Raw genomic sequence first — 26,806 nt, forward strand, 5'->3', positions numbered from 1 at the left:
AAGGAGAACATCATTAATAAGTGAGAAAGGTGGGGGATTAAAACTTCTATTTATTGAGTACCTACTATGTGCAGGGTTTTGGATGAGTTTCTTTATCTATATTATCTCATCTTATTCAATATACTTAGTTTTTGATTGCTTGCTTGGAATTTATGAGAAGCTGTAGTTCTTAGAATGATGAATTCTTAAAATAATTGGCATTTTCTTATGTATTCTTTGGTTGATGGAACACAGGACTGTTCTGATGGCTACATGTGCAAAACGCATTTTCAAATTAAAAATGGGATGGGACATCCAGGAACATCTGCCCATGTACAGGAGTGTCTTCCCATGGAGGTGAGTGATTTAATATGTTATATTCTCCTTTTCAGTCTTTGTGAAGTATAAATTTAAACATTTAAATCTTTTAAATATATATTTTAAAAAATTAGCTGCCATTGGATCCTGGGCCTGCTGTTGGGAGAAAAGTGAACGTCTTTTGTCAGGAGGTATTTTTGTCTATAATATTGAAAGCAGGAATTGTGGCAAACTTGAGATCCATTCTGAGTCTATATAGACTGTAGCGAGCCTTCACCCTTTGTGTTTATCTGGATCTGAAGATCTCAGATACCGTCCATTGCCTGTTGACTTTTCTCCCATGAAATCCCCCCAGGATAACACAGACCTGTCCCTTGGCTGCTTAATACTTGGCTGGAGACCTCTTTGCCTAGTCTATCTTTAACTCTTTTCCCCTATACCCTTCAAGATGTGTTAGATCTGGGTCTCATTCCTTAGGGGACTTTAACCTTGACTTGAAAATCTTGATAAATTAAATTTTAATAAGGTGATGATAGCTTAGTGGTTTCTGGGATATTTTCAATTTAATTTTTATTGAAATGCAAATAGCCTTATTGTGTTTGTTATTATTAATAAAAAAATTTTATATGTTTGTTGTAAAAATAAACAATAGAGGAAGATATAAAAAGAGTAAAACAACTCCCATATATCCTTCAACTGGAGGTAATATTAATATTTTAATAAATACCCTTCCACAAATTTCTGTCATATACACACAGACATACCTGTATTTTGCAATGAACTTGTATATCATGGGCATCTTTCCATGTCAGTAAATGTAGAATTCCATCGTTCTATTTAATGGTTCCATTACATTCTAGCCTATGGATGCACCATAATTATGTGGAACCCATACTGAAGTAAAATACTTGAATTCTAAAGTAGAATTGGTGGGTATCTAACTGCTTCAACACAAAGGAAGAAATCACTAATTCTTAGAATTTTGAGAATCCTGATAAAATGGGTGAGGAGACATTTTTTTTTACGAAGAAAGAGCTTTTGATCAGGAACTATTAAATCAGATCCATTCAACAATCTGGCACTAGCCCCCTTTGCCTGTGTATGATACTGGCCTGGAAGAAACTCTCACCAATGTAAGTTGGTTTGCAGGTTATTCTTGAGGGTATTGTGCTTGGTAATAAATTAAGTGCTCACATCTTGATTACTGCTTCATGGTTCAAATATCAAATCAAATCTGAAGCCTAGAATGTTAGGAAACTTTTCAATTCATTATATATTAACTTAAAAAATGCACATGGAAATGATGATTTAAAAGATGAATTACCAGCTTTTGCCTAACAAGTTGGCAGAGATTTGAAAAGCACTATAAACGTGGTGTTGACAGTATGAGGGAACTGACACTTTCTGGTTGATGTTTTAACTTCATAAAGTTTAAAGATGAGTACATACTATGAACAATCTATTTCAATTCTAGGAATTAAGCTTCATAAAATACAATTTTTTCCAACATTTTTCATTTTCAACACTTCCCAAAAAGTTTCAAACATATGAAAAAAGTTGAAAGAATTTTGCAGTGACCGTTCATGTGCTTATTACTTAACCTCTACTATTAACATTTTGCTATGGTTGCTTTATTGTATATCAGGCCTCTATGCATCTATCCATACACCTTTGTTGATGCAGTATTTTTACACCAAAGTAAATTGCAGACAAATACTTAAAAAATAATCATAAATGTGCACAAAAATTTACCTGTAAGCATATTCATTTCACCATTATTTATAATAGGAAAAAATGGAAACAGATTACATATACAATAGTAATAGATTAGTTCACCATGACACATCTATGTAATGGAGATTTTTCTTCTTCAGTAAGTCTGGAGTGGGGCCTGAGAATTTGGAGTTCTAACAAGTTTCCAAGTGATGCTGCTGCTGCTGGTCTAGGGACCACCCTTGGAGAATCATTGCCCTGCTCTGTAATAGAATGCTTACCATATTTGAGATGCTGCACAGCTGAGCTGGTTAGTTAATTTGGTATATGATAGAGTCGATATTGGAATAATCTTGCCGGGATGAAAAATGTCTTAGGTTGAGCCTGAGATGGAGATTTCTGTTCAAGTAACTTATTAGGAATGTGCTCGTAGGAAAAAAGGAGTGACAGAAACAGGACAGAACAAGGGATGGAAGCTAAGGAAGGATGTGGTCTCATTTAGAGACTAACTTTAGTCTGATCCCCTGGGAAGTTCTGGAGCACAAAATACATCCAGAATTAGTCTTACTTTGTGTCATTGAGTTGGCCTTTTGTACTCTGTGACAGTCACTGGCTTGTCAGTCGGCCATTGGCTGAACTGAAAGTGGACATAGCTTCCCAAGCGAGGTGGTTACAGTTTTACTGAAAAATTCTTCAAAGAGGGTGGCTGTGTGTTATCATCCAACAGTCACAACAGCTGAGTAGGGATAGGTATACCAGCTTTAAGGTGACCTGAGTGCAGCTCCCACAACCTTCACTACCAAATAGTAACCGAAACCAACAAAATGAGATCTATGGAGAAATGCATGCATAACGTCTGCATTTAGATGAAAAGAGGGAGGCTTGACATGACAGCAATTTGTATGAGAAAGAGCTGGTGATTTTACTTGACCATAAGCTCAAGATAAGTGAAAAGAATGCCATGGATACTAGAAAAACTAGAACCTAAGCTACATCCATTAAATGGATCCCAAATATGGTCTGGCGACTCCTGGGTGGGGGAGGTGTCCCAGAGATGCTTTCAGGGAGTCCACAAGGTCAGAACTATTTTTCTAATAATATTAAGATGTTGTTTATACTTTTTACTCTCATTCTTCCTGATTTTTCCAGAGCTTACCTACTTGTGATATGGCAACAGATTGAATGCAGCAATAGTTAGAAATACCCACCTATCTTCTATTAAGGCAGACATTAAAAAAAATTGCAAAAATATAAAACCTTGCTATTTTTCTTACTCATTTATGTTGTTTTGGAAAATATATTAATTTTTCATAGAAATATGCTATATTAATATGTATTTTTAAATGAATTCATTAAAAATTTTCAATTTTAATTTCTAATACAGTGAATATCATTAGATATAACTTTCTGAAACAAAAGCTCATTGGAATACTCAGTGAATTTTAAAAGTGTAAAGGGGTCTTGAGACCAAAAGCGTTGAGAACCACTGATCTAGATCAAGGAATACCACATTATTACATGTAAAGAAGAATATTGATAACTAGAATACATAGTCCATGAATATGTAAATAATAGTTTAAAAATAAATTATTAATACAATTCATCCATGTAGAGAAGCAAGGACCGTGGGTGGGCTTGAAGACATATTATTATGAGGAATATTTAGGAACTCTGCGGATGTTAAACTGGAACTGAAGACCTAGGAAGGTTAATTGTCGGCAGGTATATTTAGAAGACTTTCCTGTGGAATAGACAGTAGACTTACTTCATTTCTGAGGCTAGAACTAGTTCGTGTCTGGAAATTATTCTAGACAAATCTCTGTTTCGAGTTGCCTGCAATGAAATAGGTCAACTTGTAAAGTCGTAAGCTCTCCCCTTTTGTGGATATGTTTATCCACAGAATGGATAATCCTTTATCCAGAACAGTGGTCACTCACTGAAATCCTCAGATGTTTAAAGCACGAGGCAGATGATGCGTGAGTGAAGTGGGCTGATGGGAAATGATGGGAGCTGTGGAGAAAGGGCGAGGGCATGACTCATCCAAAGGGGCAGTAGACATGTAGCCCCAGGTGGATTTTCAAGAAAAGGCAATGATCTGGATTTTTGTGTGTTGGCATAATTTAAAAAAAAAGAAATCTGTTTAGGCCAAATAGACTACATGTGCTTTAAATGGTCCTCAGACCACCAATTTATAATCTATTTTCCAAAGAAGTCCTATATTGTGTAGAATATTGAGTTAGGGGACCTCCGAATTCTCTTTAGACCTTAAAGCTACATAATTCTGTATCTATTTCATATCTGTAAATCACATTTCCTATTTAGAGATATCCAAAGGAATGCCTCTGCTAATAGTTGTTTCAAAAAGAAATTTTTTTTTAACTTGATCATGTATAATTTGGGAAATCAACTCACTCCCTTGTTCTAACCAGATCTGGCAATCTTAATTGTAGAAAGATAGCTGGATTCATGATTTTGATGCCTGTGAGATTATCTACAATGATATATAGATAATCATAGGATTTTAAAAATCAAAGTGAAATATAATGGAGTATGTAACAAGAAATTTGTGAAAATCGTAATCTATATCTTCTTTGACTTTTTAAAATATAATTTAAAATAATGATTAAAAGAATCAGATAATATTTAGAAATCTACCCAATATATTGGTGTATCTTAGTGCTCATTTGGGGGAACAGGAGTTCTTATAGGTTAATCATATTAGACAGTACATTTATGGTTGAGAGCAGTTAATTTGATTTGCTTATGGCCTTTCAGAGGTTGTGAAATAACAAACAGGACTATAACAATTTTTGAACAGGATCTTTTCTTTACCAGTGACCAAAGGAAATCCATTGCCTCTATTTAAAATCTTCTAAATACAAATGGATATTTTCAACAGGGACCAATGTAATCAACACTGGCTCTTGGTGTATTTTATTATATGGAACTCTTATTTCCATAAATTGATAATTGTTGTTTATTTTATTTTTTATGTTATTGAAGTTTGGATTCTTTTGTCTCAAGTTGGATTACTGAAGTTCCATTTCTTCCTTTTGAAGAGGTATCAGAGATGGGTATTGAGCATATTTTATTTATTCATTTACTATCTTCATTACTTTAGAGCCTCGGGTTACACCTTCAGATTACATTTTTTAAAACTATGAGAATGATAGAGTCATAAAAATAGCAATAGTATACTACTGGATGAAAAGGATTTTTGTCCTAGGGCCTTGTGGTCCACTAACTGGGACTTTCCTTGGTCCAGGGTAGGTGGAATATTATACTGAGCCCTCAACAAACAACAACCTATCATAGATTCCCTGAAGCATAAAGCTGAGACTCAGTAACAGAAGACGATCTCGATTGCCAAAAGAACATATTCAGAGAATGATGATCTTCTGAGGTAACCAGGTCTTCAAATATACTCATTTGCCCTAAGGATTTTATTAAGTGGCTTCTAGGATGTGTTCTGTTTTGTAGGTCCAAAATAGACTCATATCTCAGAATATTGTGGGTTTGTTTTTTTTTATAATGGAATAAATGACAAGGTACAGTTCTCAGTTAGTGTTAACAATTTTCCTGTAAAGCAACTGCTAGTTTTAGACCAAAGTATAGACATGTTGATAAATGTAAATGATAAGTAATAAGCATGATATCCCTACTATTTGCAAATGTAATTATTAAATCAATGTGAAAATAACGGAAAGTATGTTATATTTAATGTGTGTACATACAAGCGGAAGTGCATGTAAGTAGGGACTCAGTATTTATTTATTGATATGATGCATCTCATGCTGATAAATAAATGAATTTTTAAAGAAAATAACTGTTTATACAGCAGACCCTGGTCCCACTTTTGTGTTTTACTTGAGGTATGGTGAAAAAGTTCAAAGACAAAGTAAATTTTAATTTTATTTAATTTATAGTGTAAGTATATACCATAGAGTATGTGGTGTTTGAGAGGGGAGAGTATGGGATATTCTGAAAACCAATCAGGTCTGATTAGGATTTGCAGTTCCAACAAAATTGTGAGATACTGCACTAGATATAGTATTATAAAAACTATATTTCTTTAGTATATGACAGAAGTATTTGTTTACTTTTTCTTAGAATTCATCAGAAACCACATACAAGGATGTGTCACTAAAATTATTTGAACCATCTAACAAAATCTTAGGGGTCTTAAAAGTGTTCTGCTGAAGCCGAGAAATCTTAGAGATAGGGACATGTCCCACATTCTCCTGAATCTTCTTTCTTCTCTAGCCCTTGATAGTACCTGAGTAATATCACTTTGTAAAATTCTGGGAGTGTATTCGGTTTTGGGAGAACCTATTGCCTAAATGGGTTTTTAAGGTTACTTCTACTTTTGAAATTCTCTATGTTCTGTTCTCTGCTTTGCACAGCAAAGAGAGAATCTATTTTTCTGAGAGAAATAGAGTTGAATCAATCTAGACAGGTAGCTAATTCTCTTTCTAGTTATCAAACTAGTAGAAAAGCCTTTGTAAAGGCACCTGCCATATACATTGTATTTCAACTCAGCAGCAAGTTATATCAGAAAGTGTCCTTTATGTATATATAGCCCTAATATTGAGGTGTGTTTTTCAAATCAAAAGTAAGATTATTTCTAGCAGCAGATGTGGACTTAAGAGAATACTGAGTTGGTATTTCTGTATGAAAATCTGACTTTCAGTGTAGAATGCTTATGTCTAGTTCTAAGGATCTAACAAGTGCCAATTGTTTCTGAGGAAGGACACTTAGCGCATTATTTTAATTGTTCTAATTATATATTCCTCCCATTTCTTTTAATGAGTTTGAGATACTTTCCATGATACAGCTTTGAAAAAAAACACTTAATGGGTTACAAACTTTATGTGGGTTTTTTTACACGGAGAATTGCTGAGCCTGCTTGATTTTATAATCAAATCTAAAATAAATGAAAGTGAAACCACTACATAGTACTTCTTTCTCCCCTTTCATATTTTGTTTTTTGTAAGTCAGTGGAAACTCTGTATGTGGAGAGGGATACATTTCTTAGAATGTATTACAATGAGATTTGATATCACAGGAGAGTAAATGATATCTAAAATATTTGACTTTTCATAATTGTTGTATTAATTATATTTAAAATTCATTTTCTTCCTTTGTTAAATTAAAATGTTTATTTAAAAAAATATTTTCTGGAGTGAAAGAAATATCCATCAGCATAGTTTTCTATGCAGGGCTCAAAAACAGCCTTGTCATATATTCTCATAGAATTGAATGTTAAAATTGAAATTGGAGTCACATGGTAACCTGCAATCTTCAGATGTTTAAAATGTTGTTGAATTTTTATTTTCATTTTTTTTTGTAGCTTGAATGAAATTAGCTACTTGTCAGGATTTTTTTTCAACAATCAGATAAAGACTATTAGATAGAATACTATTTCACTACAAATCCTTTGTCCAGAACAAGGGACAGTAGTACATATAGATTGCTACGTACGTGATATGACCCACATAACCCCCAATTTTTCTTCTACTCATACCTGAAATGCTCACTATTGAAAAGCCTTTATTAAAGATGCAAATGGATTATTTTATGGGGAGAGAACAAAACATTTTCAAGTGAATAGTGGTTCTGAACTCTACTACTGGACTCCAAGCACTGACCTGGTTAGATCACTTCAATCACCACTGTGCCCTCTGTATCTAGCCGGTGTCTGACACATAAGTGCCAGAAACTAATAGAGCCTGTATCTTGATTTTTCTGGATTGAAACTGTCTAGAATTTGCCCTATCCCCATTATACTGCTAACTTAACTAAAAGTCAAAAAAGTTAGAGTAAATATTGTGTCATTATCAATTTACTGTCTATTTATTGAATGGTACTTACTAAATGAAATGGTCAGGAATATTTGTTAAAGTTTATTTCTGAATTTATGTGCTTACGGGTGAATAATAATTTCATCTTAAAGTAAATGAAAATAACCAAATATTGGACCGTGTTGAAGGTTTTCAAAGTGAAAAAAAGCAAAGGGGAAAAACTCTAAGAGCGAGGTATGAAAATGTTTTTAACAGTATTGTTTTTGATTGTATAAACGGGATATGGGAACTTCAGTAATGTTCTTCCATTTGGTGCTTATCAATTTGCTGTCTTAGAGGTATTCTTCGTTCATAGCAAACCGTTGGTTTTATGTATTGGTGAGAGAAGATTTAATGCATATGCATTGAGAGAAGTTACATGTATTTCTAGCTGACCTCAAAGGAGCCTTAGGATAGAGATTACAGGTTTGTCTCAGGTATAGTTTAGGAGGGATTGACAAGAGTAGGAAAGCTGTGAAGCTGTGAAGCTGGCAGTGTTACATAAAGAACCTGTGGATGGGCCCGCAGCAACCTTATGAGGGGTGTTGAAGGGCGAGGAGGATGAAAATCTGGGGAGGCAAGAGTTGGGTGACACAGCAATGGAAATTGGTTACATAGAGGGGGCATTGACAAATAAGTTATTGTCTTAAAAATAATAGTAGTTGTGTTTCTCATTGTTAGAGAAGGGAGCTACAAATATGGAAAGAGAGAAATCGAGAATGAAGCCCATGATGATGGACTGAAATTGGAGATATAGGAGTGTATTAGTTATCTTTTGTTGCATAACAAATTACCCCCAAACTTAGCAGCTTCAAACAATAAACACTTCTTATCCCATTGAGAAAAAAAAAAAAAGAACATCTGGATAGATGCCTAAAAGAATGCCTTCTTTGGCCAGTGTGCCAGAGGATAGAGCTGCCTGGCCAATTAAATTTGGTCTCTATGATTGGTTGCTTGACCCTACCTTCTTTTGAAGGAAAAGAAAGTAGTTGTAATCTGAAAGTGACAGAATTTTTGGATGAGATCATTAAAATGACCGTTGACTAATTTGAAGTGATGTTATTAAATGCTCTTTTTCCAATACTTATTTGTGAAATAGTTTACCTTCAGTTTCCCTTTAAATTTGTTAGATATGGAGCAAAAGGGAAAAAGATTCAGTGATGATCTCAAACTCTAAAGTCTTCCTCTCTGTTTATAACTTCCTTATTTTCAACTATATTTACTCCTCTCTCTGAACATGCTGTGTACCTTTTTTATTGCAAGACCCTCGATGACATCAGTTCCTTTTTATTTCTCCCACCTTCTTTCTTTGTCTTGACTGTAGCCTTCTCAGTAATTCCCACAACACTGAGGTTCCATGGCTCTTGGCCCTATATGTTTATGCCATGCCTATATTGACACTTCTCAATCCTCTTCTACAATTCTCTCTTCTCCTTCACTACCTGATTTCTTGAATAAGTGACCTTCGCTCTTTTGTCACTCATTCCGACTTCAACTCTTTTTCTTTTGACTTCTACCAACATCAAGCTATGCGAATTGCTTCCCTGTAAAGTACCAGTTACCTTGTAATCACCACATTTAGTGTCTTCATTCTGCTTGACCACATTGCAACATTTGACACTATTGACTAAGCCCTTTCTTCTTGAAATTCTCTCTTCTTTTTGTCTCTGTGATACTGGTGACAAGTAATTCCTTTTAGTCTCCCTTTCTAACAGGTCATTTCGCTATTATTATTTTGTGGCAGTAGTTCCAACATCTTCTCTAAGACAGAGGTCTTGGGGAGTGTTGAAGGTCCACCCATGCAAACCAAGGTGAATACGAGAGCAGGAATGGGGCTGAAAATGAGAAACCAAGTCAAGAGTCATGACTGTAGAGCTAATCAGAGCATATTGGGCAATTACCTCAGATAAAGCTGAAGTGCCCATAGCTTTTCACTTTGACAGCTGGCATGCTGATAAGTCAGACTGACTTAAAAACACATGGTTGGAATCTGGCAACAAGAAACTTGAGGGCTGAGGATAGATTCTGTCTGTACCTTTGGCTGACTTATGAACCTGTCAACCAATCTTAGTTTCTACAGTGACTCTCAGTACTTAGAGGAGAGGCTGAAGCACACTGTGGGCATTCTTGAGGAGGGAAACTAACTTCCAAAAGATGTTCTCCAAATCCTGCTCATTTGGTGACACAGGGTTTATAATTAACCTGCCAGAAAGAGTCTAGAACATTTTCTACCACATATTACATTTTGGGCTCTTGGGGATGACTATAGGGGATATGCATGATGGTGGGTATGGAGGGTAGTTGGGGGGAAGCAAGAAGGCCTCTACGCTAAAGAACAGAATTTTGGGTGGAATGTGAGAGTGTTGCGTTTTGACTTTACATTGGTCTGAGAAATAGTTGGAGTTTTTAGCATGGTTTGTCTCAATCTTCTGTCCTGGGGGATAGTAGTATTTGGCTGGTTGTGCTGGGGCATTAGCCTGGTTGCTGGTGTATTATTCGGTTCCCGAACCTGGGATTTCCACTCAATTTAGTAGGGAGTACTGAGAGTCAGAGAGACAGACCGAGTCAGAATCTGTTAAGGAAAGCTGAGATTTAAACACCAGGAAATCCAGTGCAAAACACTGACCCAAAGAATTAGAGAGAATGGTGGTGTCATCGGTTTGAAGTTAGGCAGAGAGCAGAGATGAGACTGCAGTGAAGTTAGATGGGGATAAAGGGAGAAGAATCCCCAGTGGTTTCTCTAACCGATTTGGAGTGTGCTGTGTCTTCTTTGCCGATCATGGGTGAGTGGTCTTGAACTGTGTGAGACAGGTTTGAGGGCTGAGGCAGACCTGAGAGGGAGTGTGAATATGTGGGTAGGAGAAGCAGATGGGGTCTATAATTTGCATGCTTTGCCCTGGCACTGGTCCTTGTTTGTGTATTCCTTGATTTAGTCTCTTGCAGGTTAGAGTGTATCTGGTGAGTCTTTCTGTATGGTCTATGGCTGTTGCAGGTATTGGCTTGTCGCTTGGGTTATTTATAGCTTTGCTCAGAGGTGGTGGGAAGAAGCTGAGTGGAAGCCAGTGTCTAGTGTAATATCTCCCCTTATAAACTGCTGGTTCCTTGAGTGTGGGAGCCATAGTTTATTTATCTTTGTAGCACTTTTTCAGGGAATTATTTTGAATGAATGACATACCAAAAGAAGTATTATAAAGAACAATTTAGTTTTATTCTATAGAAAAGCTTGTCGTGAAAACATCCAATGTAGCATTATTGCTCTAGGATAGGCATTTTATGAAATAATGAAGAAAAAAATGAGAACATACTTGTCTGAAATCTGTTGTTTGCAGCAGCTCCAAGGTATATTAACATGAAATTTCAATTGCCATTTATCCCAAAGGACCAAAAGTGTCATATTTGACAGAAGATCTTTTTCAAGACAAGTTTACCAGTTTCCACACTGGAACTTTTGCATATAAGATGATTAGTAGTTTAGTGTTCTTTTTAAAAAGAATAAACATAATAAACATGTTTCAGGAAACCTGTGATAGACTGATCAGGTAGAACTGATTTAATGTTATGGATAATTACATAATTAGTGCTGTAAAAAATAAACCATACTATCTACTTGATGGACTGGAGCTGCTGTGAAGGAGGTGTGTAATTATACAATCAGCATCCTCCTACGATGCTGATTCTAGGTAATCCTTTTTCTGCCTTGTCTGAGAAAGGGCTTCCTGTCTCTTGCTTCCTGGTGTTATTTAAGTGAACAGAGCTGAGCATTCAGTAGTTTCCAGTCCCTTGATAAGTTTCTCCATAATCCGAGTCTGGGAGAGCATCCTCTCAGACCAGTGGCTTTCAAACATTTTTGATATAAACACACAATAAAAAATACATTTTACATCAGGATCCAGTGCATTCTGCACACACATACCTGAAACCAAGGTTTGTGAAACAATTCTGTTCGTTCTGATCTATTCTACTCTGTTAACCTGTTCTGCTCTATTTTATTTATTTAAAAAGAAAAAAAAATGCTGCTTGACCCCACCAATTGATTTCAGAACCTACTAATGGCTCATGACTCACATTTGGAAACTATATCTTAGACCTTTGGTGATTGCTAATGTCAGTGGAAGGGATTCGGAGAGTAGCATAATGGGGCAGCTGTGGGCTTTGGGTAGCAGGTGGTGTGGCATGGTTGAAAGAGCAAGGGCTTTGGAGTTGGGCAAATTTGGTTCTAAATCCCTACTTTTCCTCATTTTAACTGTGTACTTTGAACATGTTATTGAACCTCTTTGAGCCTCAAATCCTTCATCTGTAAACCTAGATCCCAAATACTTAAGGGAGTCAGGAGGTGGGGAATTGGGTGTCTGTGTGGAAGAGGGGGTTGATGTGTGCGTTAAATGATATCATGGAAGAAAACACCTGGCCAGTGCTGTGCAAGGAACACATACATTGCAGTAGGTACTTTATAAAGTTTGTATTCCTTTCCCCACTCTTTTTCAACATGAACTACCTCAACAAGAGAAGGGTCTGATAACAATCCCTGCCTCACAGGGTAGTTATAAGGATGAAATAGGATAATGGGAGCCAAGGATTAACAAATGATAATTTTTTATTAGTGCAACTTTAAGGCGGCTTTACTATTTCAGAATACATCTGTGTGCAAGTGGGATAGAGTCCTACGGAGGTTAAGTGGCAACACGAGAAAACAAAACTGCTTCTGAAATTTTGGATTATGACTGTTAGCAGCAAGGATTGTTTTGAGACAGAGTGGAATTGCATGTTCTGGATCCTGGAGAGCTGCTACCAAAGCTGCCGAAGGATGATTTACAGTGCCTATTATAAATGACTATATACAGGTTGTTCCATATTGAATTACGTATAGAATTGAAAGAAATGTTAAACTTATTTAACAAAGGATTTTGCTTCATTAAGACCTGGAAAATGAACACCAGGAAACAACTAATTACCTGTTATATTTTTGCCATTTTCTGTACCTTAACTGGACTGCAGTATAATAATTTAATTATGAGACTTAGAAAAATGTAACCTCCGTCTCACAGCTTGAAATCTTGGGAGGAGGAAGAGTTTTCAATGTACATTTGTACATTTTTATAAAACCCCCTTCTTTTCTTTAAATGTTATAGTTTTTACTACTTCTGAACTAGTTCGTGACTTTGAAATGCTATTTCCTCACTAGTTTAATTTTTTTACTTTATTGCTTGAAAGAAAATTCCTTGGGTTTGATACTGTCTGTGCTTTTCACTTCCATTCATCTTTTCGCTAGGAATCTACTGATATTGTGATTATTTAGTGGTAACCTGGGCTTTGTTGGTTATGGGAAGGGATATAAATCAGCCAAGGCAAGTATGAGGCACTGACAGCTCCAAAGCAACTTTCCCATATCTCTTATTCTCCCTGGTACCCAGTCTATGGTTGTTTTGAAATGTTTCAGTCTCACTTTAGGCCTATGTTGGTTGATTGCACTTAATTTCTACGCCATTTCTGTGTTTCCAGTCCCTTACATCTGTTTAGGAAATCACCTAACACTTTAAGTTCAAATCACAATTACATTCAGGAGAAAAGGCCTGGCTCCTTTAAGACAGAAGCACCTTTTTCTCTGCCAGAAATCTCATTGTAAAACTGAAGGGCTTAACCAAAAAAGGCTTCAATGTAAATTGAATATTGATAGAGAAGGGAGGTTAATTGGCCTTAGTAACTTGGTTGCTAAGGAAGCATTTTTCGGATTTGGAGGAAACTCTCCTGGGTGTTCTGCAGCTTCTTGTGGACCTAAGATTCCTTGTTTTATCTCTTGCTTTCTGTTTCTGAGTTGGAAGAGGAAAGAAAAGCTATCATAGGAATGAAAAGCTGTGGGAAGCAGATGGTTGCTCTCTCTTAGCTACAGAAAGAGAGAGCTAAATACTGACAAGCAACAAGCCAATGCCAGCAAGGACTCTTTGTTTAAAGCAGACAGTTGGAAAATACCATGAGGGCAACATGGAAAGGGCTTGCATAGGAGGACAGAGAGAGGTTAGACTAGGATTTTTTCTGTGTCTGAAACACGTAGGTGAGAGAAATTCAAGGATATTTAGAATGCATATCTAATATCCATGTTAAATAACGGGGTTAAATATTTTCATTATGGTTGAGTTTATTGAAAGAAGTTATTTAGCTTGTATTTAGTTTGCATTTTGAAGGTTTCGTACTATGTTGTGTATTAAATTTAGTAGATTTAAAATTTGTTAATCTATAATTAAGGGTGATTAGTTATAAACATCTCTATGTTATTGTACCATTTATTGCTCAGTAATAAAATAACTTTGGAGTAAATAAATCACACATTTTTTATTGAAATATGTATTTCAAAACAAAAATGTCTGAATATTGACTGTCTATATATGCTGAGCTCTCTGGTTATATATACTTTAAGTAATGTGTGAAGTATTATTTCTGCATACTGAATGATATTCCACTAACCTCAGGGAGTTCATGCCTATATTTTGCTTAATTTAATTTTTTTAACTCACAGCTTCACTCAACAAATATTTCTGAGTATTGAGCATCAAGCTTTATATTAAAGGATATCAAAAGGAGTAAAGCACTCCGAGAATGTGATGATCTACTTCTCAGGAGAGTTTGAAAAATGAAAATATGTTTGCTGGCATTTTATGGTCTGTTTTATGTTTTCTTAGGTTTTCTTCATTATTAATATAGAATATTATTGTTTGTACTGAGTGTTCTTATTTATTTTTTTATGGCACTCTTAATTATAAAATTGCTTTTTAATTAAATTTATTGGGGTGACATTGCTTAGTAAAATTATATAGTTTTCAAGAGCACATCTCTATAGTACATCATCTGTATGTTACATTGTGTGTTCACCACCCAGAGTCAATCCTCCTTCCATCACCGTATGTTTAATCCCTTGCCCCTCTTTTACCACTCTCCCCCTTATCTTCTGGTAACCACTAAAATGTTGTCTATGAGGTTTTGTTTCTTTGATTATTTGTATTGTTCCCTTGTTGCTTTCAGTTTTATATCCCACATAAGAGTGAAGTCATGGTTCTTGACTTTTTCTGATTTATTTCACTTAGCATGATAATCTCAAGATCCATCCATGTTGCTGCAAATGGCAGTATTTCATCTTTTCTTATAGCCAAGTAATATTCCATTGTCTATATGTACCGCATCTTCTTTATCCAGTCATCTATTGAAGGACACTTTGGTTGTTTCCATGTCTTGGCCAATGTGAAAAATGCTGCAATGAACATAGGGGTACATAGATCTTTGTGGAAAAATGTTTTCAGATTTTTTGGGTAGATTCCCAGAAGAGGGATTGCTGGGTCATATGGTAATTGTTTCTTAATTTTTCGAGGAAACTCCATACTGTTTTCCACAGTGGCTGTACCAATTTACTTTCCTACCAGCAGTGAATAAGAGTTCCTTTTTCTCCACAGTCACTCCAACACTTCCTAATATTTGTCTTCTTGATGATAACCTTTCTAACCAGTGTGAGGTGATGGCTCATTGTGGTTTTGATTTGCATTTCTCTGATAGCTAGTGAAATTGAACATTTTTTCATATATCTGTTGGCCGTTTGTCTTCTTGGGAGAAGTGTCTGTTCAGGTCCTCTGCCCTTTTTAAATTGGGTTGTTTGTTTGCTTGTTGTTGAATTGTACGAATTCTTTATATATTTTGGATATTAGCCCCTTTTCAGAGGTGTTGTTGGCAAATACCTTCTCCCATTCAGTTGGTTGCCTCTTTACTTTGCTTACTGGTTCTTTTGCTGTGCAGAATCTTTTTTGTTTGATATAGTCCCATTCATTTATTTTAGCTTTTACTTCCCTTGCCTTTGAGGTCAAATTCATAAAATCCTCTCTTAACCCAAGGTTAATACTTTTAGTGCCTATGCTTTCTTCTGTGCAATTTATTGTTTCAGGTCTTACGTTTAGGTCTTTGATTCATTTTGAGTTAATTTTGGTACATGGTGACAGATAGCATTCTTTTGCATGTGGCTTTCCAATTTGCCCAGCACCATTTATTGAAGAGGCTTTCTTTTCTCCATTGTATGTTTCTGGCTTCTTCGTCAAAAATTATCTGCCTATATATATGTGGATTTATTTCTGGGTTCTTAATTCTGTTGAACTGGTTTGTGTGTCTGTTTTTCTGCCAGTACCATGTTGTTTTGATTATTGTCACTTTGTGGTATAAATTGAATTCAGGGAGTGTGATACCTCCAGTCTTGTTCTTTTTTCTTAGGATTGCTTTGTCTATTCGGGGTCTTTTGTGATTCTAAACACATCTGGTGGTTTTTGTTCTATTTCTTGAAAAAAATACCGTTGAGATTTTGATGGAGATTGAATTAAATCTGTATATTGCTTTGGGTAATATTTAACTGTGTTGTTTCTCGCAATCCGTGAACATAGACTACCTTTCATTTCTTTTTGTCTTCTTCAATTACTTTTAAGAATGCCTTACAGTTTTACACATACAGGTCTTTCACATCCTTTGGTAAGTTTATTTCTAGGTATTCTGTTCTTTTAGTTGAAATTGCAAATGGAGTTGTTTTTAAATTTCTTTTTTCTGAAATTTCATTGTGAGTATATAGGAATGCAGTGGATTTTTGTACATTGATTTTGTATCCAGCAAATTTACTGTATTCGTTTATTGTTTCTAATAGTTTTTTTTTTTTTTTTTTTGGTGGCGTTTTTACTATATAAAGAATCATGTCATCTGCAAACAGTGACAATTTAACTTCTTCATTCCCAGTTTGGGTGTCTTTTATCTCTTTCTCTTGCCTGATTGTTCTGGCTAGGACTTTCAAAACTAGGTTGAATAACAGTGGTGGCAGGGGGCTGCCTTGTGTTGTTCCTGATTTTAGAGCAAAAGCTTTCAGTTTTTCACCATTAAGTATGACATAAAATTCTTTTAAACAGTATTATGTGGATCATTTTTATGGACATATACTTAAAGAGACACTAGACTCTCTTGGCTTCTCTTATAATGCTGTAGTGTCATAAGAGGAGACACGAGTCTTCCTTTGTAAACTCTTTGGAATTTACTTTTGGTTTTCATAGCTGAATAATTCTTGTCCTGTGAGTGTGACTGGAGGATCTTAGAGAATAAGCAAAATATGATTCTTCTGAGGGCCTCTGATTATAACAATATTCTCAGAAAAGCTAGTTTAACATGGAAGTACTTAAGTCTAACCAGAGGGTTTAGGAAATGTATGGGTGGTCCCAGTGATGTATCTTACATTGGAAGGCCAGACAAGATTATCAAGTAAAAAACAAAAGAATTCTATTCTATCAATAGAATAATAGACTAACTTGGACTCCCTCAGTAGTATACCAATAGGATAATATATTAAATATATGCAGTGTACATGGTCCTCTTTCCTTTTTAATGCGGAGATGCAGGTACATTCTGATAGTTAAAAAAAAAATTGTATGCTAAGTGTGCATTTCCAGATTTATCTGCTTCCTAATTCTAATCTTGATTCACAATCCACTGGTTTAGGCTTTTTATAGCCTCTGTAACTTGGATTGTGTTTTAGAGATCTGAGGTTTAGTAAATGAAAGGTGTCTTAGGGCGAAAGGAGGACAACAAATATGAGGTTCAGTGTCAAAAGTTAACTATTTTATAGATTTTGAGCAGAATTATGAATAAATGAGAAAAAGTGGCATCTGTAATATTTAGTGACTCTTTGGATGTCACATTTATTTTAACTCAGTATTCATTACTTTAGAATAAGTGTACTCTTTATTTTTTTGTAGCTGTGAAAGAGACTGCACTGAGCTGAGATTAAAATTTTTTTTTTTTTTTTAGAACTCAACGGCTTCTATTAAGATGAAGCTCAGCTAGTAAACTCATTAAGTAAGGACCCTAGGCAGTTCTCTAGTGCTGAGACTGAAAGCACAGTATTGCAGACATCTTTGCATCACCGTCATGAATGACCTTGAAGGAAGCCAGCACTTCATAAAGCAAAATTCTCTCTGTGGCACTTCGTTCTGATTTGATTGATGCTTTAGAAAAAGCTGTAAGATTTTTTTTCTTTGTAGTGTGGGACATATACTCCTTATACTTCATAGATTTTGCGCTTGTCTGGAGTATTTTGTTGGCAGGTTCTTATAGGTGCTGATCTTTCACTGACTGCAGTACAAGTAAGCAGTAAAATTTCTCTCCTTTGATCAATTATTATTAGGGAAAAAGGTCTTAGTGCATTTGGATCATGGTTTTTAAGAATGGAAAAATACTGACTCTCTAACTTGAGTGTAACACAATAATTTTTATTTCATCACAGTCTTTCCAAACATCTCGATGGGTAGAAGGGTTTTTACTACTGAGGTTTTATGATTTATATTATTCAAAGAGTATACATTCCTATCTAGCACTATCCACACTGCTTTCTTAGATTGATATTTCCCTTTAAAAATTTTTTTTACTTTAATGTACAGTGAAGGTTTTTAGTATGCATTGTTATATCCAAAGAAGAAAACACCAGAAATCTTAGAAGATAAAGTGATTACTTTACCTCTTTAGAGTTACTTGGTCGTTTTCCTACATATGAAGTTATAAGTAAGGATCATGTAAATGTGCAACCATTCATTTGTCTGCTCTGACACTGCTGTGGGAACACCAAGGGAAAACTTTTCAACATTTTGAGTCTGCAAAGTGTGTAAAAGCTATATTGGGATGCCTGGGGCTAGGTGTTTAGGGATAAACACATGTGTTACAGTTGGGTGGAGGTGGAGCTAATATCAAGTGCAACTTGGTGTATTGCAGAGACCATTTAGAGAGAGCGTTCTCTCTGCCAGGGAGCTAGGTCCGTCCGCGTCTCCAGACATCAGTGCCTCACCTTCTGCCTCTGGGCTCTGAACTCAATATTCCTGACCTGCCTCTCCTAACCTGAATCTGAATTGTGCACCTTGCTTGCCCCCATCTTTCTGCTTTTCCTTATGCTTGGTCCTGTATGAATCTCCATTTGTTTCTGACCTCACCCATGTAATTGGATTCAAATTTCTGGTCTCATTTCCTTCGTTTTACAATTTGGTTTGATGCTCTATGATTCTATCTGAACTAAGTCAATCATTTAGTTTTCTTGGTAGACTTCAAGTCCTGACCTCTAAGCTTCTGTCTTATGAAGATAAAACGGTAAAAATCAGACTGGATTTTTTTCAGGCCCCTTGGCCACAGTGATTTATAATAATCCATATATTCTGGAATTCGATGAAGTGACTGTGTGAGAAGTTCTAAAGAAGGTAGTACAATTATGAGGAGTGGAATTTAGGAACACCTAAATGCCTGTCCTCCTAGATCTTCTTGTTGAACTCAGAAATAGCTCAGTAACTGTCTTACCCAGGCTGAGTTGTTTTTGTTGTTTGTTTGTTTGTTTGTTTGTTTTTTTCAATTACTTGATTAATGTCATGTGTTCTGGATGGCTTCATTTTGAAGACACTTGAAAGTCTTTGAACATGCTTAATTTATTCTAAATATATTTTCTGGCTGATGGTCTCTAGATTTTCTCTTTTAAAAGTACACTATGAGTGGATTGAGACTAAAATAAATTCTCAGCCTTTTATCCAATTCTTAGTAACTTTTCATTCCTTTTTTAACCAAACTACTGAAATGGTTAGAAATCTATTTACTTTCATTAACTAGCAAGCAAATCAGGAAGTATGGAAGACTGAGGTTTTAGTAAATAGAGATATATTTATAATTTTTCTAGGTAATCACACTAAAGGTTTTCTTAGAAACTGATTTTATAAACTAGGTTTATAAACAATTATAGTAGAAATTTTAAAATTTTTAATGATATATAGAGAATATAGAATTGTACGTACTCACTAAATTTTTAAGAAACTTACTCCATAAACTAGCAAAAAAATATGGATATTTGCAAAAACTTTTTGAACAAGGCTTTTAGAAGAGGTTTTGTTTGTTCAAAAGCAATATTAAAGGACTATTATATTTATTTCTAATTATTTCCTTTTAGGCCCTTAAATGCATTTAAAATATCAAATTATTTTATTTTTATGGGTAAATTGTTGGTTAATTACAGTATGCATTTTGAAGTAATAATGAATTCAAATGGATACTATTGAATTAGAATAAAAACTTAAGAATTTTAAACAGATGTGACAATAGATGACAAAGAAAAAGTCTTAAAGTTCTTTATTTTAAAAATTCTTAACTGGGTCAGTGGTGGATTAGTACAATACATCTGATCACATTTTTCACCAAACAATCATTTCTCATCACACATCAATTTAATTCTGAACCTTTATTGAATAACTACGACATACTATTTTGTATAGTGGAAAAATAATCAAGACATTATCCCTACTTTAAAAGAAATGTTTCAAAACCACACATTTTAATAAACAAGTAAATGTATTCTATAAGAGAAAATGTTTTCTGTTACTATATTACTGTTATTAGTAAGTCAGTTGTAATTTATAATATGAAATAATGGAATAAAATTGAGAGTGGCAATAGAATTAACAAAATAAAACCATGAAAAACAATAACAAAAGACACATAAAATAATAAATAATAGCTTTAGGGATATGACTGGAATAAAAATAAAAAAATACAGGTATATTATGATCCTCTTCTGCATGTACCCGAGTGATTGTTTTAAGTATGTGTTTTTATTTAGTTACATCTTGCTGCAAAAAGACACTGCAAAATGTAGCTGCTTTAAACAACAATATGGAGTTGGAGTCACCAGGGCTCAACTGGGCTGGACATCCAAGATGGCTTTTTGATTCAGTGTTTGCCACCTCAGTTGGGATGACTGGAATAGTTGGGGTTGGCAGGGCATCTCTCCCTCCACATGTCTTTTCCACGTGGCTATCTTGGGCTTCTCCCAGCATGGTTGTTTCAGGGTAGTTGGACTTCTTAGCTGGTGACCTTCTTCTTAGAGCACATAGTCCAAGAGACTCAGACTGCAGATTGTTATAATCCAGCCTTGAAAATCATGTAGCATCACCTTTCTACATGCTCTTGGTCAAAAGTGAGTCTCAGGACCAGCCCAGATTCAAAGGTAGGAAACCACACAAGGGCATGAATATATTCAGAAGGCATAGTTTATTGTGGTGGGAGAAGAGGTGAGGAGAAAGAAGAGAGGTATCTTTAGAAATTAGCTACCACAATGTGTAATATTCATTTATAATGCATAATAATCATTTCACTGCATATTTGATAAAATTTGTATCAGCATACTTCTAAAATTAAAATTCACATTAATTTTATAAGAAACAGCATTTTATAACCAAAATGTATGTTCATTTGTAGATTAGTAAGAGTTTTAGTTGTAATGACAAAAACAAAAATAAGTACCTTCATGCTTTTATTTCAATTTATGTTGAATATGTACTAGATACAGGGCCATTAGGGGAAAGTCATTAGGGGAAAGATATAGGGAATTATAAGACCCTGCCTTACAAGATTCCACACCGAGGCAAATGTTAGTTTTTGAGAAAAGGTTTACATGTCAGGAGTCAAATAGAAATACATAGAAGTGACACAAATTTTCAAGGAAGGGAGAGCTAAACATGGTCTGAAATTATTCAGTAAGTTTTCATAATAGAGTTGAGAGCTAACATGTTCCTGTCTTTTCCCAGGCATAGTTGTTAAGTTTTTCCTTTAGTTCTAGCAACTACCACCCATCTTTTTGCTTAACTTAGCGCCAGAGTCAGTTTTTTTTTTTTTTTTTTTTTGCTTGCAGCCAATGAAACTTAAAACAATATTATATGCCTATGTCTCTTTCTAAGGAATTTGAACTATAGTTAATAATGAGATACTCTTGGCAGTTTTTGACCAGACAGAGTTAGTTTTAAGAAGATTTGGCAATACCTTGATAGTTAGAACACGGAGTGATTATAATTAGAATTAGAAAGCTGTTGAAATATCCAGGTATATAAGAATGAAGGAGTGATCACAGGAGTAGAAAGAAGTGATGGGGAAGAACAAGGCTGGGACTAGGGTGAGGCAAGAGAAGTGTGTGCCCTAGTTTGTGCCCTAGTTGTGACCTTGGGCATTGATATTTCAAGGCATTAAAAGGCATACATACTGGAATAAAATTGTCCTTATTTGCAAATGACATGATTTTAGTGTACAAAAGTCTAAGAAATCTATTTTTTTTAAAAAATCTAGAAACAATAAGTGAGATTAGGCCACAGCATACAACATAAACACATACAAATTAGTTTTATTTCTATATACTAGCAATAAATACATGGACAATGCCATTAAAACTATCACTTACAGTTGCTGAAAGAAACTGAAAATACTTGGGTATAAATCTAATAAAATGTTCATAGGACTTGCATGCTGAAAATTACAAAACCCTGATAAAAGAAATCAAAGAAAATCCAAATAAATGGAGAGATTTATTCATGGATTGGGAGACTCAACATAGCAATGATATCAGTTCTCTGTAAATTGATATATAGATTTATACAATTCCTATCAAAATTCCAGCAACATTTATTGTAGATATAGACAACATTGTCCTCAGATTTATATGAAAAGGCAAAACAACTAGAATAGCTAGAACTTTTTTTTTTAAAGATTAAAGTAGGAGGAATCAGTCTACCTAATTTCAAGACTTATTATGTAGTCATAGTAACCAAGATTGTGTGGTATTAATGGAGGATAGACACATAAAGCACTGAAATAGAACAGAGAATACAGAAATGGACCCACATAAATATATCCAAATGGTTTTTGACAAAAGCACAAAACAATTCAATTGAGGAAAGATACCTATTTCAGTAAATGGACATCCGTAGGGAAAAAAAATGAACACTTATCGAAGTCTCAGATTTCATACAAAAATTAACTGAAAATGGATCATGGACTTAAAGATAAAATATAAAACTATAAAGCTTTTAGGAAGAAAATAAGAGAGAATCTTTGGGATCTAGGACTAGGCAAATAATTTTTCAATTTCAGACGAAAAGCACAAGGTATAAAAAGAAAAATTGATAACTTGGACTTCCTCAAACTTAAAAAAAAAGTTTTGATTTGAAGAAAATATAGTTAAGAGGATGGAAAATCACAGATTGGAAGAAAATATTTACAAACCAAATAACGGACACAGGAGAATATATAAACAATTTTATATATGGAGAATAGATAAAGAATTCTCAAAACTTAACAAACGGTCCCATAAAAAATAGGTAAAAAAGCATGAAAAGTCACCAATAAGGATATACAGAAGACAATCACATGAAAAGATATTCATTATTAACCTTTAGAGAAATGCAAATTAAAACCACAATAATGACATTTCATTATACACCAGTCAAAATGTCTAAAATAATAATTAATAAAAAACAGTTATAACACCAAATTCTGGCAAGGATGCAGAGAAGTGGAATCACTCATATGTTTGTAGTTGAAATGTAAACTAGTATAACCACTCTGGAAAAAGGTTAGCAGGTTTTCAAAAAAAACTAAACATGTAACTATTATATGAGCCAGAAATTACACTCATAGGCATTTATAACAGAGCAATGAAAACTTATGTTCATACAAAAACCTATACACAATTTTTTTACAGAAGTTTTATTTATAATAACTCCAAACTGGAAACAACTCAGCTATCCTTTAGTGGATGAATGGTTAAACAAACAGTGGTGCATCCCCACTATGGAATATTATTCAGCAATAAAAATGAAGAAAGCATTGATACACACAACAACCTGGATGAATCACCAGAGAACTATGCTGAGTGAATAGAAATCAAACCCAAAATGTTGCATAATGTAAGATTTCATTTATATAATATTCTTAAATTGATAAAATTATACATTGGAAAACAGATAACTGGTTGCCCAGGTTAAAGAGAAGGCAGGGATGGCTATAAAAAGGATCTGTGTGATGATGGAAATGCTCTGTATCTTGACTATATCAACGTCAATATCCATGTTTTACTTTTGCACTGTAGTTTTCAAGATGTCACCGCTGGGAGAAACTGGGTAAAGGATATACTTTCTGTACTATTTCTTATGGTACATGTATGTCTTACACGTGTGTCTATAATTATCTCAAGATTAAAAGTTTAATTAAAAATGATTTTAGATTTCAAAGCCAGTAAGTGGGAGAATGAAGGTGCTTTTTAATATAATTAGGGAAATCCCACTTTTTCAGTGCAGGTGATTTCCACAATCTATTAGAAAAATCCAGTGAAAGAACAAATTAACATAAATGTGATGTTCCGTAAGCTCTTAAACATCTAGAGATTTTTGTATATTTTAGAGAGAGAAAACTTATTGACTGAAATGAATCTCTAATTGATGTGATTTCAGGCAGCATGACCAACTCAAGTGGAGCAGTCCTATCAGTGTAGGACCTTTTTCGGAGAGGGAGTAATTAATGTCTGGGAAGGCTATCCTTTGGAGGGTCTCCATTTAAAAGTCAGCTTTTCTGCTACTTCTGCCTTTTTAAGCTTTTTTTTCCTTCCTCCAGTTCAATGGTTTCTGTGACACTCATAAGGGAAAATTTGACAGTAGAGTAGAGCTAAAAGAAGGCAAGTCGAATGAACATTTGAATATATACTTGAAGTTAGGAATTGGATTTCTCCTTTAACATTGTTAGCATGCTTTGTTGGTAGGGACATAGGATTTAATCTTGCTACTACAATAATTTCCATAAAATGTCTTCTAACAGATATCACTTTAAGGGACTGAGAAACTCCCAGGAGACCTGCATGTTGACAATATCCTACCTTGAATTTAACGAGATCTGTTTTTCCCATGTTTTTGTAATGTGGAAAACATTGATAGGAATTTTATCTTATATGTGTAGACTGCAGTGAAGGCTTCTCAACTTCTCAATTTTCCATTGAATTAGTGCTGACTTAAGGTCATTTGGTTAATACATAGTCAGGGAACTGTAGAAACCACATTATATGACCAAGGTTAATTAGTACCAGTAAAATCATGTTACAGTGACTATGATACAAAAAGTTTTCTGAATAAGACTGTTTCCATGACAAAATGTTGGAAAATACATGTTTCTGATTTTCTTCTTGAAATGTAGAAAAATATTTATAATAAAATATGCATATACATACATAAAATGGAAATATGGAATTTTATAAAAACAATGACTAATTTGGTTTAATAACATCTGTATTTGAAGGTGGGTTGGAACGTTTTTCTTTTGTATTTGTCCCATTAAGTTATCCTCAAAATTTATGGTAAACGTAGCATTCAAATTAATGAGGGGAAAGGATGGTTATTTCTTAAATGTTATTCAGATAACCAGATAACTATTTGAAAAAGCAAGATTAGGTACCATCTTCATACCACATACCAAAACAAATTGAACTGCTAAATGTACAAATTCAAGTGTAAAAGCACTAGAGAAAAATATAGGTTTGTATTTTTATAATATGAAGTGGTAAGGACTTTCTACATATAACACTAATAAACAAAAAGTATGTTTCTGATATCTATTGAGGTATCTAGATCTAGATGTAGATATATATATATATATATATATATATATATATATATATAAATAAAATATATATATATAAAATATATATATATAAAATATATATATATATAAAAATAAAAAATATATATATATATAAAAATAAAATATATATATATAAAAACTTAGTGGCTTGAAACTACAGTGATTTATTATTTCTCAAGAGCCTGTACGTTGGTAAGCAGTTCTGTGGATATCATCTAGACTCATTTATAAGGCTGTTTTTGTCTGGTGTATTGGCCAGAACTGGAAGGTCTAAGTGCCTGTGACCTCTCCCTCCCTGTTGTGTTTTATTCAGTTGTCTAGCCTAAGTTTCTTTAATTTACATGGTGGCTGGGTCCCACGAGACTGAAGGCAGAACCTACGAGGCTTTTGGGGGCCCAGGCTTCAGAACTCATACATAATTCTGCCACAATTTACTGGTCAAAACAAGTTGTAAGTTCAATCAGTTAGTTATAAGGGGGTAAATAAATAGACTCTATTGCTCGAGCAGCAATATTACACTGCCAAGGATGCAGATATAGTGAGGCACAATTTATTGGGAACCATTATTATAATGATCTTCCTCAGTATCTCTTGCTGTCTAGACACTGCCTGAAAACAGGAACCAAGTAGATTTGGATAAAGTTTTAGATAAATCCCTTACTCTCAACCTTTGAACTCTCTTGAACTCATTATCTGAAACATAGGATATAAATAGATTTGGATTATGTGTAACCTCCATCCCAGAACTTGCCAACCGTGTTTGCACTATCCTAACTCATAAATGAAATAGGTTTATTACCGGCTTTAAGCGATTTGATTATCATATGCCTTGGTGTAGTTTTCTTCATGTTTCTTGTTCTTAGAGCTCGTTGAGCTTCTGTATACGTGGGTTTATGGCTTTATAAATATTTGTCTCACCCTCCCCTCTTACTCTCTTTTGGAGACTGCAATTATATGTGTATTAGGCTGCTTGAAATGGTCCAACAGCTCACTGATGCTCTGTTCATTTCTTGATTTAGTTTTTCTTCTCTCTGTTTCATTTTGGATAGTTTGATTACTATGTCTTCAAGTGACTTTTTTTTCCTTCTGCAATGTCTAATCTTTATCATGTATTATAGTTTTCATCTTTAGAAGTATTTGAGTCTTTTTAAATATCTTTTATATGTTCAACCTTTCCTCTAGCTCAGGGAATGACAAATGAAGGCCTATGAAGCAAATCTAGCCCACCAGTTTTGTTTTGTATATATGTTGTACTGGAACACAGTCATGCCCATTCATTAACACATTGTTTATGGCTTCTTTTTGCATTACAATGGCTGAGCGGAGTACCAGTACAGTTGTTACATAGACTCTATGACCTGGAAAGCCCAAATTACTTACTGTCAAGCCCTTTAGAGGAAAAAAAAAAAAAAAAGCTGACCTTTGGGCTTCTTGGACATACAGAATACCACTGTAATAACTCTTTTACTATGTTTATC

The 26,806-nt window shown here is 34.5% G+C and overlaps 1 protein-coding gene across 5 annotated transcripts in view; it reads left to right on the forward strand.

The window, feature by feature from the left end:
* Positions 1–26,806, forward strand: part of ATG10 (autophagy related 10) — a 330,308-nt gene that overhangs the window by 169,070 nt on the left and 134,432 nt on the right. For 4 of the 5 annotated variants that reach the window (XM_088796597.1, XM_019746380.3, XM_088796596.1 and 1 more), the window contains one exon: positions 235–336. The exons of the other annotated variant lie outside the window; for it this stretch is intronic. In XM_088796597.1, the coding sequence (XP_088652723.1) occupies positions 235–336 (102 nt within the window). The remainder of the gene's footprint in view (positions 1–234; positions 337–26,806) is intronic. 5 annotated transcript variants of the gene reach the window in all.

This window comes from Rhinolophus sinicus, chromosome 3 (assembly GCF_057876585.1).
Source record: "Rhinolophus sinicus isolate RSI-liver-muscle chromosome 3, RSI-T2T, whole genome shotgun sequence".
In the NCBI taxonomy this organism is placed as follows: domain Eukaryota; kingdom Metazoa; phylum Chordata; class Mammalia; order Chiroptera; family Rhinolophidae; genus Rhinolophus; species Rhinolophus sinicus.